This window comes from Bombina bombina, chromosome 10 (assembly GCF_027579735.1).
Source record: "Bombina bombina isolate aBomBom1 chromosome 10, aBomBom1.pri, whole genome shotgun sequence".
In the NCBI taxonomy this organism is placed as follows: Eukaryota; Metazoa; Chordata; class Amphibia; order Anura; family Bombinatoridae; genus Bombina; species Bombina bombina.
Genome location: NC_069508.1, coordinates 57,948,712 through 57,975,364, shown reverse-complemented (window position 1 = coordinate 57,975,364; position 26,653 = coordinate 57,948,712). Strand labels below are relative to the sequence as shown.

General features: G+C 35.0%; 1 protein-coding gene across 1 annotated transcript in view; it reads left to right on the top strand.

The window, feature by feature from the left end:
- ABCA4 (ATP binding cassette subfamily A member 4) overlaps window positions 1-26,653 on the top strand; it is a 382,609-nt gene that overhangs the window by 51,242 nt on the left and 304,714 nt on the right. Inside the window, exon 6 of the mRNA XM_053693132.1 lies at window positions 11,719-11,916. Within this exon, the coding sequence (XP_053549107.1) occupies window positions 11,719-11,916 (198 nt within the window). The remainder of the gene's footprint in view (window positions 1-11,718; window positions 11,917-26,653) is intronic.

Here is a 26,653-nt window from a genome sequence, read left to right as displayed (position 1 = left end):
TATTCAGAGCCAACAGTCCACACTGACACCGCCTTCAACGCATTTCACCCGTGTGGGCTTTTTCAAGATACCTTTGTACATTGAAATGTAGACAAGTAACAGGCAACAAATGAGTATGCATAGCTACCACTCAGGGGGATCGGATAAAACAATGTATTTTATACTAACTTTATGACTGTGGCCTTGTTGTCTGCAGTCTAAAGCCCGGATTGGCTCCACTAAATAATGCAAATTGTGAGTGGAGTTTGGCAATTGAAAAATAAATGAAGTAAAAAGAATGTTAATTGAAACATTAAGACTTGGCTGATATGTTATTCTATAACACAACAGAAATGTATTGTAATTACAAGCAGTTTACTGTCCCTTTAATAAAACAGAAGGCCCATTAGCCGTAATAAAAAGATCCCTCAAATGGACTATGATTTTGTGAAATCTTAAACAATCAGGACAATCAAGGGGGTTTAGCCTACTCTTTCAATCTATGAAACGTCACAATTATATTGTACAATGAGGCTTAAAAGGACACTAAACCCAAATGTTTTCTTTCATGATTCAGATAGAGCATGAAATTTTAAGCAACTTTCTAATTTACTCCTATTATTAATTTTTCTTTTTTCTCTTGCTATCTTTATTTAAAAAGCAGGAATGTGATGCATAGGAGCCAGTCCATTTTTGGTTGAGAACCTGGGTTATGCTTGCTTATTGGTGGGTAAATGTAGCCTCCAATAAGCAAGCGCTATCCATGGTACTGAACCTAAAATGGGCTGGCTGCTAAGATTTACATTCCTGCTTTTAAAATAAAGATAGCAAGAGAACAAAGAAAAATTGATAATAGGAGTAAATTAGTAAAAAGTTGCTTAAAATGTCATGCTCTATCTGAATCATGAAAGAAAACATTTGGGTTCAGTGTCCCTTTAAGGCATAGTACCCTTCAGTACAACTTAAAGGGACACTCAAGTCAAAATTAAACTTTAATGATTCAGATAGAGCAGCAACTTTAAACAACTTTCTAATTTACTTCAGTTAACAAAATGTGCACAATCTTTTTATATTTACATTTTTTGAGTCACCAGCTCCTACTGAGCATGTGCGAGAATTCACAGAATAAACGTGTATGCATTTGTGATTGGCTGATGGCTGTCACATGATACAGGGAGAGTGGAAATAGACATAACTGAAATTTGTCAGAAGAAAATCTACTACTTATTTGAAGTCCAGACTAAGTGCTATTGCATTGTCTTTTTATCATGCATTTTTGATAATGCAAATCTACTATATTTACTGGTGCTATAATATCTCAAACATGTCATATAAATAAATCACAGAAACCATATCATAATGATTGTGATTTGTTCACCAATAACCAGAAGCAACCATTATGATATGGTTTCTGTGATTTAAAGGGATATGAAACCCAAACATTTTCTGTTGTGATTCAGACTTTTAAAAAAGTTTCCAATTTACTTCTATGATCAAATTTACTTCATTCTCATGATATTCTGTGTTGAAGAGATACCTAGGTAAGTATCTTCAGCTCTATTTGGCAGGAAATAGTGCTGCCCTCTAGTACAAATGGATAACATTCTTGCAAAACTGCTGCTATATAATGCTCCAGACACGTGCATGCGCCTTAGCGTACATCCTTGCTTTTTAACCAAGGATATCAAGAGAATGAAAAAAAATGATAATGGAAAAAAAAATAGAAAGTTGTTTTAAAATGACACGCTCTGTCTGAATAATGAAAGAAAAATGTGTGAGATACACGATTCAATGTGTGTCTAATGTAACTGAGGCACCCCATAGGCAGTTTTTTTTAGCAGGCATGGTGTTTGAATACTGGGGCACAGATCCTCAAAGCATATCTGCATATGCTACTGAAACAGTAATAACTATTACTAGAAGTATGTTTAAAAAAAAATGTTTCTTTTTTAAAATTGAAATGCAGACATGTACATTTCAATTGTGACCTTTATTTCCATTTAAACATAAATAATAATAATGATAATAATAATAATAATAATAATAATAATAAAATCACTAATAAAGAGTTTAATTTAAATGATGCAACTAGCACACAACAATAAGCAAAGTCCTTTTTAAAAATATGCAACATAAATGCACTTAAAATAAATATATTTATGCCGCATGATGGCATCATTTACATATCACTGTTTATTAGTTACTATCACCTAGATTACGAGTTTTGCGTTAACAGGGGTGCGGTGCTAACGAACCGTTTTCCCTCACCGCTCACTTACAGACAGCGCTGGTATTACGGGTTTTTACAAACCCGGCGTTAACCGCAAAAAAGTGAGCGAAGAGAAAATTTAGCTCTGCATCTCACCTCAATACCAGCGCTGCTTACGTTAGCGGTGAGCTGGTAAAACGTGCTTGTGCACGATTTCCCCATAGGAATCAATGGGGGAGAGCCGGCTGGAAAAAAAAACCTAACACCTGCAAAAAAACAGCATGAAGCTCCTAACGCAGCCCCATTGATTCCTATGGGGAAATACATTTTATGTCTACACCTAACACCCTAACATGAACCCCGAGTCTAAACACCCCTAATATTACACTTATTAACCCCTAATCTGCCGCTCCCGACATCGCCGACACCTACATTATACTTATGAACCCCTAATCTGCTTCCCCCAACATCGCCGAACCCTACATTATATTTATTAACCCCTAATCTGCTGCCCCCAATGTCGCCGCAACCTAACTACATTTATTAACCCCTAATCTGCCTCCCACAACGTTTCCACCACTATAATAAAGTTATTAACCCCTAAACCTAAGTCTAACCCTAACCCTAACCCCCCTAACTTAAATATAATTACAATAAATCTAGCTAAAATTACTACAATTAACTAAATAATTCCTATTTAAAACTAAATACTTACCTATAAAATAAACCATAATAGTTACATTGTAGATATCTTAGGGTTTATTTTTATTATACAGGCAACTTTGTATTTATTTTAACTAGGTACAATATTTATTAAATAGTTATTAACTATTTAATAACTACCTAGTTAAAATAAAGACAAATTGACCTGTAAAATAAAACCTAACCTAAGTTACACTAACACCTAACCCTACACTATAATTAAATAAATTAACTAAATTAAATACAATTAATTACAATTAAATAAAATTATCTAAAGTACAAACCCCCCCCACTAAATTACAGAAAATAATAAAATAATTACAAGATTTTTAAACTAATTACACCTACTCTAATCCCCCTAACAAAATAAAAAAGCCCCCTAAAATAAAAAAAAGCCCTACCCTACACTAAATTACAAATAGCCCTTAAAAGGGCATTTTGCTGGGCATTGCCCCAAAGTAATCAGCTCTTTTACCTGTAAAAAAAAGTACAACCCCCCCCAACATTAAAACCCACCACCCACACAACCAACCCTACTCTAAAACCCACCCAATCCCCCCTTAAAAAAACCTAACACTAATCCCTTGAAGATCACCCTACCGTGAGATGTCTTCACCCAACTGGGCAGAAGTGGTCCTCCAGATGGGTAGAAGTCTTCATCCAAGCCGGGCAGAAGAGGTCCTCCAGACAGGCAGAAGTCTTCATCCAGACGGCATCTTCTATCTTCATCCATCCGGCGCGGAGCATCCTCTTTATCCGACGGCCGACGACTGAATGAAGGTTCCTTTAAGTGACATCATCCAAGATGGCGTCCCTTCAATTCCAATTGGCTGATAGAATTCTATCAGCCAATCAGAATTAAGGTAGAAAAAGTCCTATTGGCTGATGCAATCAGCCAATAGGATTGAGCTTGCATTCTATTGGCTGATTGGAACAGCCAATAGAATGCAAGCTCAATCCTATTGGCTGATTGGATCAGCCAATAGGATTGAACTTCAATCCTATTGGCTGATTGCATCAGCCAATAGGATTTTTTCTACCTTAATTCCGATTGGCTGATAGAATTCTATCAGCCAATCGGAATTGAAGGGATGCAATCTTGGAGGACATCACTTAAAGAAACCTTCATTCAGTCGTCGGCCGTCGGATGAAGAGGATGCTCCACGTCGGATGACTTGAAGATGGACCCGCTCCACGCCGGATGGATGAAGATAGAAGATGCCGTCTGGATGAAGACTTCTGCCCGTCTGGAGGACCTCTTCTGCCCGGCTTGGATGAAGACTTCTGCCTGTTTGGAGGACCACTTCTGCCCGGTTGGGTGAAGATGTCTCACGGTAGGGTAATCTTCAAGGGGTTAGTGTTAGGTTTTTTAAGGGGGGATTAGGTGGGTTTTAGAGTAGGGTTGGTTGTGTGGGTGGTGAGTTTTAATGTTGGGGGGGGATTTGTACTTTTTTTTTTACAGGTAAAAGAGCTGATTACTTTGGGGCAATGCCCCGCAAAAGGCCCTTTTAAGGGCTATTTGTAATTTAGTGTAGGGTAGGGCTTTTTTTTTATTTTGGGGGGCTTTTTTATTTTGTTAGGGGGATTAGAGTAGGTGTAATTAGTTTAAAAATCTTGTAATTTTTTTATTTTCTGTAATTTAGTGTTTGTTTGTTTTCGTACATTAGATAATTTTATTTAATTGTAATTAATTGTATTTAATTTAGTTAATTTGTTTAATTATAGTGTAGTGTTAGGTGTTAGTGTAACTTTGGTTAGGTTTTATTTTACAGGTAAATTTGTCTTTATTTTAACTAGGTAGTTATTAAATAGTTAATAACTATTTAATAACTATTCTACCTAGTTAAAATAAATACAAAGTTGCCTGTAAAATAAAAATAAACCCTAAGCTAGCTACAATGTAACTATTAGTTATATTGTAGCTAGTTTAGGGTTTATTTTATAGGTAAGTATTTAGTTTTAAATAGGAATTATTTAGGTAATTGTAGTAATTTTATTTAGATTTATTGTAATTATATTTAAGTTAGGGGGGGTTAGGGTTAGACTTAGGTTTAGGGGTTAATACATTTAATATAGTGGCGGCGACGTTGAGGGCGGCAGATTAGGGGTTAATAAATGTAGGTAGGTGTCGGTGATGTTAGGGCCGGCAGATTAGGGGTTAATAATGTTTAACTAGTGTTTGCGATGCGGGAGTGCGGCGGTTTAGGGGTTAATATATTTATTATAGTGGCGGCGATGTCTGGTTCGGCAGATTAGGGGTTAAAATATTTATTTTAGTGTTTGCGATGTGGGGGGGCCTCGGTTTAGGGGTTATTAGGTAGTTTATGGGCGTTAGTGTACTTTTTAGCACTTTAGTTAAGAGTTTTATGCTACGGCGTTGTAGTGTAAAACTCTTAACTACTGACTTTAAAATGCGGTACCAGGCTTGACAGGAGAGGGTCTACCGCTCACTTTTGGTCAGATTCGTAATACCGGCGCTTTGCAAGTCCCATTGAAAATATAGGATACGCAATTGACGTAAGTGGATTTGCGGTATTTCCGAGTCTGGCCAAAAAAGTGAGCGGAGAGTCTGTAATTTCAAGACTCGTAATACCAGCGGGCGTTAAAAAGCAGCGTTGGGACCGGCCAACGCTGCTTTTTAAGCCTAACGCACAACTCGTAATCTAGCTGTATGTTTACTCTCCCTTTTAAAACCAGCTCTGTAGCGTGAATACACCACTGGTTACTGAGCCAATCAGGGAAGGCATATGTATGTAGTCATCAGTCACTGTTGTTTAGCTGCCCTCCAGCTCACCCACTTTGTGGGTGTTAAACACCTAGGTATAGTTCAAGAAACTGTTTAAAGACCATTTACTTATTGCAACTTTATGTCTATTTTAGGAATTTATAAAAAAAAAAGGCATGAGCTATCAGTGGTTGTTTCCCTGTCAGCTCCATTGCTTTGTGATATCTTTAAAGGACCACACTCAATGCAGTAGAATTGCATAGTTAATAAGTGCATAATAAAAGGATAATGATTTGACACCTACTTTGAATTTCAAATAAGCACTAGATTGTTTTTTTCTCCCATTTTCTGGCCCCTATGTCATCTGACAGACATCAGCCAATCACAGACTAGTATACGTATACCCTGTGAGCTTGTGCACATGCTCAGTAGTATCTTGTTCCCCAGAAAGTGTGCATATAAAAAGACTTTGCAAAATGTTATAATTGAAGTTAATTGGGAAGTGTCTTAAAGGGACAGTCTACAATAGGATTTGTATTGATTTAAAAGATAGATAATCGCCAGTTATATTAATATACTTTTTATTTCGGTGATTACCTTGTATCTAAGCATCTACTGACAGCCCCCTGATCACATGACTATTTATTTATTATCTATTGACTTGCATTTATACTGTGTTGTGCTAACTCTTAAATAACTCCTTGGGTGTGAGCACAATGTTATCTATATGGCCCACATGAACTAGCAGTCTCCTGTTGTTAAAAGCAAATAAAAAAAGAATATGTAGTAAAGGAATTATCTATCTTTTTGAACAATAATAGACTTTGTAGACTGTCCCTTTAAAACTGCATGCTCTTTCTGAATCACAATAAATCCCCTACACCCCTGATATTTAAAAATTAAACTTTCTAATTCCTAAGCCTTTGAAGGCCACCTCTTATCTCGGTGCATTTTTACAGTTTTTCACAGTTAGACAGCCCTAGTTCATGGAGCTATACACAAGTCAGCACTGATTGGCTAAAATGCAAGCCTGTCAAAAGAACTGAAATAAGGGGACAGTTTGCAGAGGTTAGATACAAGGTAATTACAGAGGTAAAAAGTGTATTAATATAATAGTGTTGGTTATGCAAACCTGGGGAATGGATAATAAAAGGGATTATCTATCTTTTTTAAACAATAAAAATGTTTTGTTGCAGACAGTCCTTATTTTTTTGTCATGTTTTTCCACTCACAGATATTATAGTGCTTATTCTTAACCCCACATGTGCCACTGACTAAAATACCCACGGAAGCCATATAACATGCCTATTAATAAATATAATTTTAAAGTGAAATCAGAGAGTTTTCATAGTCTGCTAATCAGTCACAGACTTTAAAATGTATCTGATGCAACTTATTGCATTGCAGTTCTCTCTGGAGTCATTAGCGATCATCTGTCTCTGTATTTATGAGTGTGTAGTGAAAGCCAGCATTATTCCTAACATCTAATCATCAAAGCTATCTCTTCCACTGAAGCGTACATTTATATTTAAAATGAAAAACAGTATTAGGTAACCAAATATATCCACCCTAGCATTAGTTCCAATCGGATGATTTCTCATTTCCCCATATTCATTTGTGACAATAGACATTCCATTCAGTTACCCTCTCAAAAGATAAGCATGTTGATTCTGTATGAAGTATGTCAGGGACTAATCACAATGTGACAGTATTTGTAAATCATACATTGATACAAAGTTCAAGATCAAGTGTTAAAAACATTCCAGGTATGTCAGATTCTTAAAGTGAATGTAAAGTCCGCTTCCTGACTAACGTTCGGCGTAACATTTAGTTAAAAAACCCAGGAGTTTCATTCATCAAATTATTAACAATTTAGTATATACCTTTATTTTTCTTATTTATTTGTATTTATCGTCATTTTAATCCTCCACCCGGCATTTGCGCTCACTCTTGGTTATTTACATTGACGTCTTCCAAACCAATAACGGTTCTAACCACAGGGGGACCCAACCCCTTAGGATGTCGTCACTACTCCTTATTGCGCTTGCGTTAGACTCTTCTTCCCTGATGCTTTGCGAAAGCTTGGTCACATTTCGCGCATGCGCAATACATTACATTACGGACTGCTGTCATTTCAGAACCATTATACCAGGAGAAAGAAAAATAAAATCAAAAGTTACGTTGCAAAATAGACTTACAATCGTTGGTTATTATATTTTTGTTTGGCGGTATTACAGGCTGGGGTAGGAGTCGGAGATGCTTTCCTTCGCTTCGCAACGATAGTATTCATTGAATGTACTGATTCAATGAATACTATGTTGATTGACAGCTGAAACCGGGTTTAACGCATGCGCAATGGTAAAATGAAACGGGAGCGTGCATTGACGATACGTAAACAGCGGGTGGGACCGCTGTATGCGTAATATGGAGGAAAATAAGGAAGTAGAGAGTGGGAGGAGCAGGTATAGTAAATAGACCATATTTTGAATAGTAAATTTAAAACAGATTACTAATTTTATGAAAAAATTACAGTGGCGGTATGGTTAATATAATGATTGTCTACATTACTATACTTCCAAAACATGGAAAATTTACAATCACTTTAAGATGCACCACTGAAAATAAAAACTGCAAATTTGTCATTGAGTACATTTTCCAGCTGCCTAGGGGAACCTATCTAACAGATTATGTCATACAACTCAAATTCTTTATGCAGAAACATGGCAGTCCAGCACTGCAGATTGTAGATTACGTTTTGTGATTTATAGCTTATTTGTAAGCAGAAATAGATGATCAGACAGGTGCTACTGTGCACACGTGCCTTTAAAGTAAGAGTCTATTCAAAATTAAACTCTAATGATTCAGATAGAGCATGCAATATTAAGCAACTTTCTAATTTACTCCTATTATCAATTTTTCTTAATTCTCTTGGTATCTTTAGTTGAAAAAGCAGGAATGAAAGCTTAGGGGCCAGCCTATTTTTGGTTCATCACCTGGGTAGAACTTTCTGATTGGTGTCTAAATGCATCCACCAATCAGCAAGCGCTACCCAGGTGCTAAACCAAAAATGGGTTGGCTCCTATGTTTACATTCAAATAAAGATAGCAAAAAAAAACAAAGAAAAATTGATAAAGGATTAAACTAGAAAGTTACTTAAAATGGCATGCTCTATCTGAATCATGAAAGTTTAATTTTGACTAGACTATCCCTTTAAATATATTCCTGGTCAGAAATAGATGACATTAGAGCATCTTAATAACCTTTGCCCAAGTGTACAATATATTATTTCTACCATACACCTTTGCCAATCTAGAGCTGGATTAAGAGTGGTGCGGCAACTGTTGCAGGCAAGCAATAACACTGCCTGATAAAAATTAGAAAGAAAATATTGCATTAAAAAGTTATAAGGGCTCAAATATATGAGGTCTCAGGTGTTAGAAAAAAAGGTGCTGCAAGGGGGTTTAACATAGGGATACATAGATATACATGTCTAAATATGTGTGTGTGTGTGTGTATATATATATATATATATATATATATGTATTTGTATGTGTGTACAGATGTATTTATGTATTTATATGTGTGTATATATGTATTTACATACATTTATACACGTATAAACAAATAAATACAGATGTATACATATATAGACATATATATAAGTGCATTGAAGCCCTTTGCAGTCAAGTAGCTGAAAACATAATAAATCATTTTTATGAAATATTCATATTTAATGCAGATTTTAACTATGTATTTACTGTAAATATTTCACATTCCAATGTTCTTCACATAGGGAAATATGTTCTTTGTATTTTAAAATAGATATTCCTATAAATATCTGTATATATCTACATATAATCATTTATATATAGGTATAGACATATTATTTAACAAAAAATTATATATATATATATATTATAGTTTATGTTTATTTAAAACAACAACTAATACATAAATAATTACAGTAAGGTACAATGTTTCTCATGGTACTTTGTATACAAAAGTATTAACATATATATACAACTATCTTTGGGCTGCATATACAGCATGAACTGTAATATATAATAAGATATTGTTATTTACTCTAGTTCCCATCTCCTATCTAAACTGTCCCATTTTACAAATTACAGATGCAAGTATAGAAATATTCCAAAATCCATAATATTCTGAAATCTAAACCTTTTCCGGTCCCAAGCAGTTTGGATGAAAGGTTCTCTACTTGTATATAGAAATATTTATTTAAAGGGACACTCAAGTCAAAATTCAATTCAAAATCAAACTTTCATGATTCAGATAGAACAAGCAGATTTTAAACAACTTTCCAATTTACTTCCTTTAACAAAATGTGCACAGTCTTTTTTTATTTACATTTTTTGAGTCACCAGCTCCTACTGAGCATGTGCAAGAATTCACAGAATATACATATATGTATTTGTGATTGGCTGATGGCTGTCACATGATGCAGTGGGAGTGGAAATAGACGTAACTTTGACAATTGTCAGAAAAAACTCTTCTCATTTGAAGTTGAGATAGGGGGGGGGCGATATATTATGCTGCGAATGCAGCAGTTTTCGCGCGAGCCTTCAGGTTTACCGGAAACATAAGTTAAGAAGCAGCAGTCATAAGACTGCTGCTCCTTAAGTCGTCTGCCACCTCTGAGGCAGCGGACAGCAATCAGCCTGATTAGATACAATTGGGTTGATTGATACCCCCTGCTAGCGGCCGGTTGGCCACGAATGTGCAGGGGGCGGTATTGCACAAGCATTTCACGAGAAATGCTTGTGCAATGATAAATGCAGACAGCGTATGCTGTCGGCATTTATCGATGTTGGGCGGACATGATCAGCTACAGTGGATCATGTCTGTCCGACAAATTATAAATCGGCACCTAAGTGCTATTGTATTGCATTGTTAGCATGCATTTGTGATAATGCAAATCTTCTGTATTAACTGGTCCTTAAAAAAATAAATATAACATATTCTTCTATGTGAAGAACATTGGAATTTGTAAATATTAATATTTCTTGTGGGGTTTATCGCTCTTTAATATACGTGATTGTGTTAGCGTACAAGTATGGGTGTTAGGTTTTAATATGAGTACAGCCCGATGTTATCGCTCAAGTGGGAGTACTAAATAGTGCTCCACACGTAATCCAACCCCTTATTGGGAATATTATTATCATATATGGGGATAACAAGTTGAGATATATGAGTGTTATTGACATTACAAAGAAGCTTTTTCACTTTATCTTTTTAATGTTTAAATTAAAAGTTACTTTTTTAGAGATATCATATTTAATGTGAGTTGTACCCCAAAAGCCCACTTTTTTCTAATTTTATTTTCATTTTCATTTAGTCATTTGGGGAGGATGCACCAGGAATTGTTTCTGTGCCAAATTAAAAAATATTTTTTCATACTACTTCATATTAATTAGGGATGGGCGAATGTGTTTATTTTCTAATTTGAATGTTAGAACGAATGTTATTGTAGAAATTCGATTTACATAATAGAATGTTGATAAGAACGAATATTCTTAAAAATTCGATTTTTGAATGTTATTTATAGTTTTCGAATGTCACATTCAAATTCAAATATTACATTTATAAAACCCAATTGTAGACTAGAAACACTATTTCAAATTCAAATGTAGGCTCGTGCCCAGATCAATATATGGCAGCATAGTGTTTGTAAGAATACTAGATGGGAGCACAGGTTCCTGACAGCTGCACCCTAACCTACCCTTGTATGCTCTTCAACAAAGAATACCATGAGAATAACGTAAATTTGATTATAGCAGTAAGCTGGAAACCTTTATTTATTTTTTTTTTTAATTGTATGCTTTGTCTGAATCACCAAAACAATAGAAAAAATTGGAGGCTTCATGACCCTATGAAATTTTATTTTTGTTTTACCAAGTTGTGCATATTACCCATGTATCCCAAAAAAGAGAGGGCATACAATATAAATGATACTATTGACCATTTTCAAGGCTACTAATGTTTGTGTGATTTGATAATATTCATTAAACACTTTCAGTTTTTGCCACACATGTAAGTAATAAATAAACTTTATTCAAGACTGATACAGATTTTTTTTTTACAGTTTGCCTCTGGAATTCCTGATTTGACTCTGAAGGATATAGCCTGCAGCCAGACGTTGCTGGAACGCTTCCTTATCTTCAGCAGTCGCAGAGCGATGTACACCGTGCGTAATGCAATGTGCTTACTGTCTCAGCAGAGGTTACAAAGGGTTGAAGACATTTTATATGCAAATATAGATTTCTTCAAATTTTTTGAAATGGTAAGAATTTAACTGTTTTCTTTATGAATTGCAACAAGGGTAGTTATATCCAATGATCAGTGATGCACCATGGGAAGTGGAACTGCATGAGTACATAAAAGAAAAAATATACTAACTTAAACCATAGATATATTCAGATTCAGGCTTTAATATCCATCCATAGCAAAGCCGCTGATTGTATTAAAGGGAAAGTCTAGACCCAATACATAATTTTGGTTACTTATTGTTATATAACAGAGAAGCATTTTGCAGCTGGTCCCACATCTATAAATTTGTAAAATGAAGTACATGAAACATTTAAATATTCATTGTTTATTAGGACCCGAAAAGGGCTACCAAGCGATGCCCACCCATTGCTTGTATATTTTGGTATCTTAAGCTTCTCAAATCATGATTGACTCATGAATAAGTTTTTTTTACTCGCACACGCAGATTTGTGCAATTTGAAATAGCTAACTGAAAAATATTAAACGTGCACTGCTAAGCTGTCATACAAGAAAACAGCTAACTAAACCAGAAGAAAGCTGTTGGCGGTACTTGGTGGCCATTTTTATCTGCTAACAAACGATTATTTAAAAGTTTAATGTACATCTTACAAGCTTATATATGTGGAACCTGTTGCAATATGCTTGTCTGGTATGTGACAATAAGTAAGAAGTATTGGGTCTAGTCTGTCCCTTTAATGGATTGATTGCTCATCCAATGCTTATCTTTGCATCTATATAGACCACTATGCCTGTTTGTTTCTGTCTACTTAAACAAATCTCTTTGTTGTCTTGTTTAAAAGCACATTAAGTGTTCCAATTCCAGTCCTCGGGACACATAACGAGACAGATTTTCATGACATCTATACTAGAGCACAGGTGAAATAATCAGCTGATCAGTAACCATGGTTACTAACCTGCTGTCACCCATCAGCTGACTGTTTCACCTGAGCTCTAGTTCAGGAATTGAGAAACAATGGTATATAGCATACCTCCTAGCAGCCCTAGAAATTGCTGGATTGTTATTATCTGGGGGGTCCGCCTGCTGTTCCTCACACAGCTTCTTCAGTTATGGATTGTTGTGGCTCCACCCCGAACCTGCCTGAATCCACCCATCCTCACCGATCTCCCACCCACATGGACCTATCCCTCCTGTCACAGCTCCGCCCACAAACATAATTGGTCATTTTTAAGGAAACTTTGCCATATAATGTATGTACTGCACAGCAGCGTTGCCGTTTTTAATTCTGAGATTGGCATCATACACCCACTTCTACTCACTTCTGCTGATCGGTGCATCTGCACTGAGCACACTTTTGCCTTTCAATCAAGCGTATGTATGGTGCATAGATAGCAATAAGTAGCTGCATACACATGCAAGATTGGCGATATAAAGGTTAATTACAATCTGTCCGAAAAAGACTCCCAATGACAAGATTTCAGTTTCGGCCTATATGGGAAGCGTGCTTTCGAGTAATCACAATACAAAATTTGGTTGCTTAAAGCCCACAACCACTAATGAGTTTGCACTAGAAAAGTTCCTGAAAATGTGTTTCTGGTTGTTAAGTACTTGTTGTTGGGATTGAAACTATAAATCCAACCAAAGCTGACATATACAATGACCATTTCATCCCCTTAAGGTTACAATACAGTTCTTTTGCATTAACCCCTTTGTACGTTGTGTAGAATTGATCATTTACATGTGTGAGATTTACCTATTGTAATCTGAATCTCTCGTGATTAGGATAAACTATATGAATAATAATTTTATTTAGGCATAATGGGTATTCTGGGTATGTTTGCTTGACAATTATTTGACACTTTTAATATTAAATATTTATTTAGTATTGTTTTATTTCCAATCATTCATTAAACAAACACTTTTGTTTTCGGTTTGGCGAGACATACATCTGAAATCAAGAAGAATGCTACCGGTTTCTAATAGAGAGACAAGGACGCAGCTTTTCTCATCTTCTAAAACTGGATTTGAATAATTTCCACACTGTAAAGTGTGAAACCACTAAGTGACAAGGTTTGCTCCATTGCAACAATGTAGCAGCAAAAATGTTGTGAACGGGTTTTGTCATTGCCCAATTTCTACTGTAAATAGATTGTGACACGAGGATCTGAATATTGATAATCACATTTAATTAAAACACAATTTCTTAGCCTTCTAGTTTTTAAAATACCTTTCACCTCAGTCACAAACAAACAAGATGGAATGGCAATCCCGGATGACAAGGACACTGTTCTGTTTGAAATCCTGGTCTTTAAGATGTAATTCTGTTTGAAATCTTGGTCACGAAGACACAATTCTATTTGAAATGCTGTTTATGAAGACAACTGCACTGAAACTGACATTTACAACAATGCAAGTGTGAATTTGTGATTTCTAGATGTTGCGGTCAAGATTCCCCTTTCTTGCTTTTCCTGCAGATCCTGTTAGCTGTACGGGATATCACATATTCAATACTTAGACATATGCAAATTTGTGCCCTGCCCAATGCAGATGGACTATACAATAGTGATGAGTAGAGTTTTAATGAATCTAGACCGTGTATACAAATACACATCCAAAATGTTGCCTGTGGCTATTTAAGAGCACCTTGCAACATAATAAAATGATTTGAAATTGTCTTGGAATACTTGAAAATATGTCAAAAAAGGCCAAATCGGGACTTATCAAGTGCCATTAGGTAGGGATGGGTGAATGTTTTGTACAACATTTTAACATTCATTTAATGTAATAGTATTCTAATGCTTTCTTTAAATGTAATATTCTAATCTAATTTTTCTAATAATTTGATTCAAATTATGCAATATCCAAATTCAAAAAAGTCGAATCAATATATTTGTAATAGTATTACTAATGCTTTCTTTAAATGTAATATTCAAATTATGCAATATTTGAAAGAGAAGCATTCAAAATAATTTATGTGTATCTATTATGCATCAGTTAAAGGGACAGTCAACACTATACCCATTCCCCAGTTTTGCATAACCAACACAGTTAAAATAATATATGTTTTACCTCTGTAATTACCTTGTATCTAAGCCTCTGCAGACTGCCCCCTTATTTCAGTTCTTTTGACAAACTTGCATTTTAGCCAATCAGTGCTCACTCTGTAAATTCAAGTGCATGAGCTCAATGTTATCTATATGAAACTCATGAACTAATGCCCTCTAGTGGTGAAAAACTGTCAAAATGTATTTATATTAGATGTGGCCTTCAAGGTCTAAGAAATAAGCATATGAACCTCCTAGGTTAAGCTTTCAACGAAGAATACCAAGAGAACAAAGCTAAATTGGTGATTAAAGTGAAATGGAAAGTTGTTTAAAATTACATGCCCCATTTGAATCATGAAAGTTTTTTTGGGGACTTGACTGTCCTTTTAACTAAATTCCTTATGAATTTTTGAACTTCTGAATAAAATTTGTTAAATCAAATGTTTCATTCTAAATTTTTAATGTGGATATTCAATCTTATTATGAACATTCAAAAACAAAAGTATCATTCAAAAACCGGAAATAACATTAGAGTACCAAATTTTAATGGATTTTCATTCTTCATCAACATACGATTGTCCAAAACAAATGTCCACAGGTCTATTCTTTCTACAAAAGGAATGACACTTCCAGCACATTTGCCCATTCCTACCTTTGGGGATCAAATTTAATAAATAGAAAATGGTCTTAAAAACCTGTTGAAAAGTATTGAAAAAATGGATTGCTATAACTTTTTAGCTCTATGTTAAAAATAGGCTTTTCTCCCCATTCTCGGTTCCAAGAAACAGCTGAAAACCCTAAATTGTGACTGTGGTGAAATTAAAAAATATCTTTCTTTTTTTGTTGTTGCTGAGAACAAATCAGCCGATAGATCCACCGCATGGAATGTAAAAGTGTTAGTCTAGGAAATAAAAAAGGTGAAGATATTTTTCTTTAATGGCGTACATAATACGGACATTAAAGGGACAGTCAACACCAGAATTTTTGTTGTTTTAAAAGATAGATAATCCCTTAATTACCCATTTCCCAGTTTTGCACAACCAACACAGTTATAATAATACACGTTTTACCTCTGTAATTACCTTGTATATAAGCCTCTGCAGACTGCCCCCCTTATTTTAGTTCTTTTGACAGACTTGCACACATGAACTAGCGCCATCTAGTGGTGAAAAACTATCAAATGCAGAGGCGGCCTTCAAGGTCTAAGAAATTTAGCTTTTAACTAAGAATACCAAGAGAACAAAGCAAAATTGGTGATAAAAGTAAATTGAAAAGTTGTTTAAAATTACATGCCCTGTCTGAATCATGAAAGATTTTTTTGGACTTGACTGTCCCTTTTAAAAAAAGCAACACAGTCCCAGCCTAGCGCTAGAAGGTCCTTTTAAAATAATTTCTACCCAGCCACTAATTATGCACAAAAAGCTATATATTAACATTCCATGCTACAAAGACATTAGTACATATTTTGGAAATGATTTACTGTAGTAAAAAAGGAAAGTATAATGTATAACCAAAGTTACTGCTCTTTCAAAAGAACTGTGGTGACAGGTTTAGTTCCAGCAGGAAGAAAGTGTTTCTTTGAAACTCATTCAAGTTAATTTCACAACATAGCTGAAGGCAACCTATTAAACGGATGCAATTATGAGAATAAACTAAGACGTGGCTTAAAGGGACACTGAACCCAAATTTTTTCATTCGTGATTCAGATAGAGCATGCAATTTAAAGCAACTTTCTAATTTACTCCTATTATCAAATTTTCTTCATTCTCTTGGTATCTTTATTTGAAATGCAAGAATTTAAGTTTAAATGCCGGCCCATTTTTGGTGAACAACCTGGGTTGTTCTTGCTGATTGGTGGATAAATTCATCCACCAATAAAAAAGTTCTGTCCATAGTCTGAACAAAAAAAAAAGCTTAGATACCTTCTTTTTCAAATAAAGATAGCAAGAGAATGAAGAAAAATTGATAGTAGGAGTAAATTAGAAAGTTGCTTAAAATTGCATGCTCTATCTGAATCACAAAAGAAAAAATTTGGGTTCAGTGTCCCTTTAAGCGTAAAAGCGTATAAAGTACAGGGAACATACGTGACACACGTTCACAATTACACCATTTTTGTGGCAATGGTCATAAGGTATAAAATATATTTCTTTAGTATGGTCATAGAGGGTACATATAAACCACAGAAAACTTCTGGTTGTTATTCGTGTAACTGATTTGAAAAACATTTTGAATGTCCAGGGTTTTAATTTACATCTCTAGAGATTACAAGGATAGGAGGAGTATTTGAAGATAATGCAGTGGTTGGAAAGTCAAATGCGACAATAATGCTGAGAAAATACCAAGGCACTAAATCTATATTATAATTGCGTTTGTAATGTCCATTGCCGTCGGCAGTTGCGCACGCATCCTCAATGGAATGTTGGCAGTACGAGGACAAAAGAATTCACCTGGATGTAGCAAAGCTGCATCCAGGTGAATTCCGAAAATGGTGGATTCTTTCACCACCCTGCCATTTTCGCAATCCACCGGGATGCAGTGAAGGCATACAGAGCATTAGAAAAGCAACACCTAATCACCCACATTAAAGTATTTAAGAAAAAAAATAACCACTCGCATCAAGTATTAAAAAAAAAAAACACCGCCCGCACGAAATATAACAAAAAATAAATCCTACACAAAGTATTAACTCCTAAACCGCAAAACCCCCACATTGCAATAAACCTATTTACCCTATTAACCCCTAAACCACAAAACCCTACATCGCAATAAACCTATTTACCCTATTAACCCCTAAACCGCCAACCCCCCACATCGCAATAAACCTATTTACCCTATTAACCCCTAAACTGCAAAACCCCCACATCGCAATAAACCTATTTACCCTATTAACCGCTAAACCACAAAACCCCTATATCGCAATAAACCTATTTAACTTATTAACCCCTAAACCGCAAAATCCCTACATCGCAATAAACCTATTTACCCTATGAACCCCTAAACCGCAAAACCCCTACATCACAACAAACCTATTTACCCTATTAACCCCTAAACCGCAAAACCCCTACATCGCAATAAATCTATTTAAATTATTGACCCCCTAAACCGCAAAACCCCTACATCGCAATAAACCTATTTAACTTATTAACCCCTAAACCGCAAAATCCCTACATCGCAATAAACCTATTTACCCTATGAACCCCTAAACCGCAAAACCCCTACATCACAACAAACCTATTTACCCTATTAACCCCTAAACCGCAAAACCCCTACATCGCAATAAATCTATTTAAATTATTGACCCCCTAAACCGCAAAACCCCTACATCGCAATAAACCTATTTAACCTATTAGCCCCAAACTGCAAAACACCTACATCGCAATAAACCTATTACCCTGTTAACCCCTAAACCCCTACATCACAATAAACCTATTTACCCTATTAACCCCTAAACCGCAAAACCCCTACATCGCAATAAACCTATTTAACTTATTAACCCTTTAAACCGCCAAAACCCACAACGCAAATAACTATTTAAATAACTAAGTACAGTACACTAACCTAACACCCCATTAAATAAACCCAAATTACCTAAACTAATATATTCTAACAAAAAATAAAAAAAAAATAAGTTTACAAAAAATAAAAAAGGCTAACATTACAGAAAATAAAAAATCAAATTACCATATTTAACAAAATTAAACCTAATCCCTATGAAAATAGAAAAGACCCCCTCAACATAAAAACACCCCCTACTCTAAGAATAAACTATCAGTAGCCCTTAAAAGGGCTTTTTGCAGGGCATTGCCCCAAGATAATCAGCTCTTTTTCAAGAAAATACACAAAGCCCCCCCTAACAGTAAAACCCCCCCCACCCACCAAACCCCCCCAAATAAAATAACCTAACACTAAAAAAACCTAAGGGCATTTAGCTCTTTTTCTGCCCATCCCTAATCTAAATAAAACAAATCCCCCCAAAAAAACCTTAAAAAATCCTAAGTCCTACCCCCAGGTTGGTACTCACGGTTCCTGAAGTTCGGCGGAGAAGGTCCTGTTCCAGGCGGTGAAGTCTTCTTCCAAGCGCAACCTCTTCTTTTTCCAGGAACATCCTGCGCGGAGCGGAACTGAAGACTGAAAACCACGGAGCGGTCTACTCAAATCATATTGGCTATTTAAATTAGCCAATAGCATGAGAGCAAGTGATATTCCATTGGCTATTCAAATCAGCCAGTTAGGGGGGGCTTTGTGTATTTTCTTGAAAAAGAGCTGATTATCTTGGGGCAATGCCCTGCAAAAAGCCCTTTTAATGGCTACTGGTAGTTTATTCTTAGATTAGGGTTTTTTTTTATTTTGGGGGGTCTTTTATATTTTCATAGGGATTAGGTTTAATTTTGATAAATTTGGTAATTTAATTTTTTTATTTTATGTAATGTTAGCTTTTTTTATTCTTGGTAAACTTATTTTTTTGTTTTGTAACTTTAGAATGTATTAGTTTAGGTAATATGGGTTTATTTAATGGGGTGTTAGGTTAGGGGTTGTTAGGTTAGGAGGTGTTAGGTTATTGTACTGTACTTAGTTATTTAAATAGTTATTTGCGTTGTGGGTTTTGGCAGTTTAAAGGGTTAATAAGTTAAATAGGTTTATTGTGATGTAGGGGTTTTGCAGTTTAGGGGTTAATAGGGTAAATAGGTTTATTGCGATGTAGGGGTTTTGCGGTTTAGGGGTTAATAGGGTAAATAGGTTTATTGCAATGTAGGGGTTTTGCGGTTTAGGGGTTATGTATATAAATAAATATACTTAAAGTAGATATAATTTAAAGAGAAGAAACTTTGTATTTATTTAGGACAGTAGTTTGTCTAATTAGAGTGTGGCTATATCTGTAGTTTATTATATAGAAAATATTTTTGATATATTTAAGATAGTAGTCCATTAAAATTATAGTATTGCTACACCTGTAGTTTACATTTTTTTATAAAAGAAGAGTTATGAAATACTTTCGGCAAGATTACGAGTTTTGCGTTATGAGCTGTGCGGTGCTACCGGGCAGTTTTTTCTCACCGCTCACTTACCTGCAGCGCTGGTATTACAGGTTTTTACAAACCCGGCGTTATCAGGCAAGAAGTGAGCGTAGAGCAAAATTGAGCTCCATATCGCACTTCAATACCAGCGCTGCTTAAGTCAGTGGTGAGCTGGTCGCACGTGCTCATGCACGATTTCCCCATAGACATCAATGGGGAGAGCCGGCTGAGAAAAAGTCTAACACCTGCAAAAAAGCAGCGTAAAACTTAGTAACGCAGCCCCATTGATTCCTATGGGGAAACACATTTTATGTTTACACCTAACACCCTAACATGAACCCCCGAGTCTAAACACCCCTAATCTTACACTTATTAACCCCTAATCGCCGCCACCTACATTATACTTATTAACCCCTAATCTGCTGCCCCCAATGTCGCCGCAACCTACCTACACTTATTAACCCCTAATCTGCCGCCCCCAACGTCGCAGCCACTATTCTAAATTTATTAACCCCTAAACCTAAGTTTAACCCTAACCCTAACACCCCCTAACTTAAATATAATTTAAATAAATCTAAATACAATTAGTATCATTAACTAAATTATTCCTGTTTAAAAATAAATACTTACCTATAAAATAAACCCTAAGCTAGCTACAATATAACTAATAGTTACATTGTATCTAGCTTAGGGTTTATTTTTATTTTACAGGCAAGTTTGTATTTATTTTAACTAGGTAGAATAGTTACTAAATAGTTATTAACTATTTACTAACTGCCTAGCTAAAATAAATACAAATTTACCTGTAAAATAAAACCTAATCTAAGTTACACTAACACCTAACCTTACACTACAATTAAATCAATTCCTTAAATTAAATACAATTAAATAAATTAAATTAAATTAGTTAAATCACAAAAAACAAACAAACACTAAATTACAGAAAATAAAAAACAAATTACAAGTTATTTAAACTAATTACACCTAATCTAATAGCCCTATCAAAATAAAAAAAGCCCCCCCCCCAAAATAAAAAAACCCTAGCCTAGACTAAATTATCAATAGCCCTTAAAAGGGCCTTTTGCGGGGCACTGCCCCAAAGAAATCAGCTCTTTTACCTTTAAAAATAAATACAAACAACCCCCCCAACAGTAAAACCCACCACCCACACAACCAACCCCCCAAATAAAACCCTAACTAAAAAAATCTAAGCTCCCCATTGCCCTCAAAAGGGCATTTGGATGGGCATTGCCCTTAAAAGGGCATTTAGCTCTATTGCAGGCCCAAAGCCCTAACCTAAAAAATAAACCCACCTAATACACCCTTAAAAAAATCCTAACACTAACCCCCGAAGATTCACTTACTGGGAGAAGTGTTCATCCAAGAGGCAAGATGTTCTCAAGGAAGCCGGCAGAAGTGGTCCTCCAGACGGGCAGAAGTGGTCCTCCAAACGGGCAGAAGTCTTCATCCAGACGGCATCTTCTATCTTCATCCTTCCGGCGCGGAGTGGGTCCATCTTCAAGATATCCGACGCGGAGCATCCTCTTCTTTCGACGGACTAACGACGAATGAAGGTACCTTTAAATGACATCATCCAAGATGGTGTCCCTTAGATTCCAATTGGCTGATAGAATTCTATCAGCCAATCGGAATTAAGGTAGAAAAAATCCTATTGGCTGATTGGATCAGCCAGTAGGATTGAACTTCAATCCTATTGGCTGATCCAATCAGCCAATAGGATTGAGCTTGCATTCTATTGGCTGTTCCAATCAGTTCCAATCAGCCAATAGACATCCATTCCAATCAGCCAATAGAATGCAATCTCAATCCTATTGGCTGATTGCATCAGCCAATAGGATTTTTTCTACCTTGATTCCGATCGGAATCTAAGGGACGGCATCTTGGACTTAGGTTTAAAGGGTTAATAACTTTAGTGGCGGCGACGTTGGTGACGGTAGATTAGGGGTTAATAAATGTAGGTAGGTGGCGGTGATGTTGGGGCAGCAGATTAGGGGTTAATAAATATATCGTAGGTTGCGGCGATGTTAGGGGCGGCAGATTAGGGGTTAATAAATATATTATGTAGGTTGCGGCGATGTTAGGGGTGGCAGATTAGGGGTTAATATTATTTAACTAGTGTTTGCGAGGCGGGAGTGTGACGGTTTAGGGGTTAATATGTTTATTATAGTGGCTGTGATGTCCGGAGCAGCAGATCAGGGGTTAAAATTTTTATTTTAGTGTTTGTCATGCGGGAGGGCCTCGGTTTAGGGGTTAATAGGTAGTTTATGGGTGTTAGTGTACTTTTTAGCACTTTAGTTATGAGTTTTATGCTACAGTCACAACTCACAGTTTGTATTTCTCCTTCACTTATCTATGACATTGTTTGGGGTGATTTTTTCCAAGTTGCACCTTCTGTTATTGTCTTTTTTAGTTTACCAAGAGGACCTTTTGGTTATTAGCATTGTACATTGGACTATATATATAGAATAGTGGAGGAGGGCACTCACAGGATTTGAAGTTTGAACAATAAATCATGTTTATTTTGAAAAGTTCCAATGTTATACACGAAAAGTCATAGTCAACATTTCGGCTCTTTCAATGAGCCTTCTTCAAGACAAGTTTACATCTGCTATCGTGTGCAGGTTCTTATTACACCACAGAGGTTGGAGTGATGGGCCCCCGGCTACTTGACATTATATATATATATATATATATATATATATATATATATATATATATATACAGGTAGCCCTCAGTTTACACCGGGGTTAGGTTCCAGAAGGAATGGTTGTAAATCGAAACCGTTGTAAATTGAAACCCAGTTTATAATGTAAGTCAATGGGAAGTGAGGGAAATAGGTTCCAGGTCCCTCTCAAAATTGTCATAAGTAACACCTAATACATTATTTTTAAAGCTTTGAAATGAAGATTTTAAAAGCTAAACAGCATTATAAACCTAATAAAATAATCACACAACACAGAATATATAATTAAACTAAGTTAAATGAACAAAAACATTTGCTAAACAGCATTATAAACCTAATAAAATAATCACACAACATAGAATTCACTTGCACCCCCCCACTCCGACTTCCCCCCCACTTCAAAAGTCACTGTTTCTGTGAGCTAACAGTGTAATGGACCAGCATGGTACGCTAACAGTTACGCGTGAGCGATATAGGGTTTATCACCTCTGAATGTGTTTGGAAGGAGCGCTCGTTTTACAAGTCGAAAGTAAATGCGAACGTGTGAGCGAAATTGTGATTTACATTAGAATAAGTAGAAAAAGAGTTCTGGTTAACTGTTTCGGGAAACAAAAAAGTGTCACAAAACACATTAAATATACATTACAAAGTACAGTTACACTCACACTATCTAATAAAACTATTTAAAAAAAAAAAAATTGCATAAAAAAGTTATAAGAGCTCAAAGATATGAGGTCTCAGATGTTAGAAAATAAAAGGCAGACTAAGGGCTTTAACATTGAGATACATACATATACATGTCTATGTTTATGTGTATATATTTATGTATGTATATATACTGTATATATATATATATATATATATATATATATATATATATATATATATACAGTATATATATATATATATATATATATATGTGATATTATATATATATATATATATATATATATATGTATGTGTGTATACCTATGTATTTATATACTTTCAGTGCTCTTTGCAGTCAAGTAGAAAACGTAATATATATGTAATATAACATGCATATTTATGTAAAATGTATATGTAATGAAGTGTTTAACTATGTATTCACTGTAAATATTTCTCATTCCAATGTTCTTCACAGCAGAATATGTTTTATGTATTTTTAGACAGATATTCCTATATATATCTGTACCTATATATAATTATATATATAGTATATATATATATATATATATATATATATATATATACATATATATATATATATATATATATATATATTATATATACCGTATATAGGTATAGATATATATTTTACTAAAAAAATCACACACACACACATATATATATATATATATATATATATATATATATATATATATATATATATATATATATAAATAAATATATAAGTATAAACAAATAGAACACATTCTTCTATGTGAAGATCATTGGAATGTGAAATATGAATGTTTTCATGTCGAGTTAGTGCATTTAAGAAAATGCAATCAGGTTTATGCGCGAGTAGGTTGTTAAGTTTTTACACTTATCTTGCTCCATTGAAGTCTAAAAGCGGGAGTGATAAATAGTGCTCCACTTGTAATCTGGCCCAGTGTTGGCACTGTACTGGTTATTGTCCCATACTTTATAGTTTTCAAATTTTCCCATTTAGAGATTTGCAAAACTTGGGGCAAATTTTATGCCCATTGGGCCGCGAATCTGCTGGGGGCGGCATTGCACCAGCAGTTCACATTTGCACCAGCAGTTCGACATTTATCGATGTGCGGCGGGCATGATACGCTACATTGTATCATGTCCGCTTGCGCTATAATAAATAGACCCCATAAATCTATTTGTTCATCTTCTTTAAGGTATTCCTTAGTGTCTCAATCCCTTTTTTAAGTGGGATGGATGTATAGAATGAGGCCACATCTAATGTTGCGAAAGCATAATCTTCTTTCCATTCTATATCCTCTAATAGAGATAATAAATGTGGGGTATGTATGATGTATGATTGGAGTGTCGGTACCATCGGTTGGAGATAGAAATCAAAATATTCTGATAGTCTACTTGTCAAACTATTTATTCCAAAAATAATTGGTCGTCCTGGTGGATTATTTTGATCATTATATATATATATATGTATGTGTGTATATATATATATATATATATATATATATAAAAAAAATTAAAATCAGTAATTGACAACCCATGGGAGCTGCAGATATTTTTTTAGAAGCCTTAAGGGCCACCTAGAAATGTATGGCTATTAAACACACATTTATATATTTCCTAAACATTTGCAGTTGCATAGGGCTAGATTTATGTACGTTTTTTACACTGTAAGAGCAATAAAATTGTGGAACTCATTATCAAAGGAGGTAGTGAATGCCAATACCTTAGATACATTTAAAAAATGGTTTAGATACATTTCTGGCTAGAAACAGAATTCAGGGATAAGATTGCTTGTGTTAAATGGGTCACCTTTTAGTGGGATTATTTAAGCTTAACTGGAGCTTTTTATAAGTATATTATGAATTGTATAGGTTGAACTTCATGGACTTCGGTCTTTTTTTCAACCTCATCTACTATGTTACTATGCTTTATGTGTTTAACCCCCGTTTCAGGGGTTAGACACTTTGCATTGCAGGATTGCTTGTGTTAAAATGGCATGTGCTAATGAATTAGAGCATGTCAATTTACCACTATAAGGACCCTTTAAAGTAAATTTCTAGACAAGGCAGCTTACTATTGATATGTAAGAGAATAAGTGTATGGTTACTATTCGCTAGGAATAATTTATTATTGTATTTCGCTTTCTTACCCAATCAATTCAAATAAAAAGTGCTGAGAGCGAAAAAAAAAACAACCAAGCATTTTTTGTCCTATCTTTTGATATAGGAAAATAAGCCAAACAGATTTTTCTTGGCACGAAACAGAACAGAACACGATTCTGCCCGCAGAGAGCACAGGCAGTATGAGAATTGCATTTTATATGCGGTTTGCACAGCTGCGACTGGTAAAGACAGGAACATTACTGTTATTACAGCTGATTGAGACATTTTGAGTTTATTCCAGTATGAATGCTGAGTGAGTAGGATACAACTGTTTATGTAATCATTCTTAAAGGACCAGTAAAACAGTAGATTTTCATAATGGACAGATACATAATAACAATACAATGCAATAGCACTTAGTCTGAGCTTCAAATGAGTAGTAGATTTTTTTTCTAGCAAATATTTCCACTCCTCCTGTACCATGTGACAGCCATCAGCCAATCACAAATGCATATACGTATAGTCTGTGAATTCTTGCACATGCTCAGTAGGAGCTGGTGGCCCAAAAGTGTAAATATAAAAAAAAGACTGTGCACATTTTGTTAATGGAAGTAAATTGGAAAGTTGTTTAACCCCTTAAGGACCAGAGCAGTTCAGACTAAAACTTCCCCAAAAGACCAGAGCATTTTTAGCATTTTTGTCATAACTACATTTAAACAGAAATAGAGCCTTGTTTTCTCTTGTATTTACCTATCAAAACTATATATTTTTTTCACAGCTAGAGGGAGTTAGTTCATGTGTTTCATATAGGATAGCATTGTGCTCACGCACATGAAGCTATTTAAGAGTCAGCATTGTCTGAAATGTAAGTCTGTCAAAAGATCTGAGAAAAGGAGGCAGGGTGCAGAGGCTTGGATACAAGGTAATTACAGAGGTAAAATGTGTATTAATATAACAGTGTAGGTTATGCAAAACTGGGGTATGGTAAATAGAGGGATTATCTATCTTTTTAAATAATACAATTTTTGGTGTTTACTATCTCTTTAAAACTGCTTGCTCTATCTGAATAATGACAGTTTAATTTTGACTTGAGTGTCCCTTTAAGTATTAAACTATTTACTAGATATGTGCAGGCCAAAACATTTAATTTTGGACTAAATTTTTGTTTTGGATATTTAAGGACATTAGTTTTCCTGATTATTTGTTTCATGCACTTTTAAGTTTTCATTTAGTTTAAAACAAAACGAAAATCAAATTTTCGTTAAACAT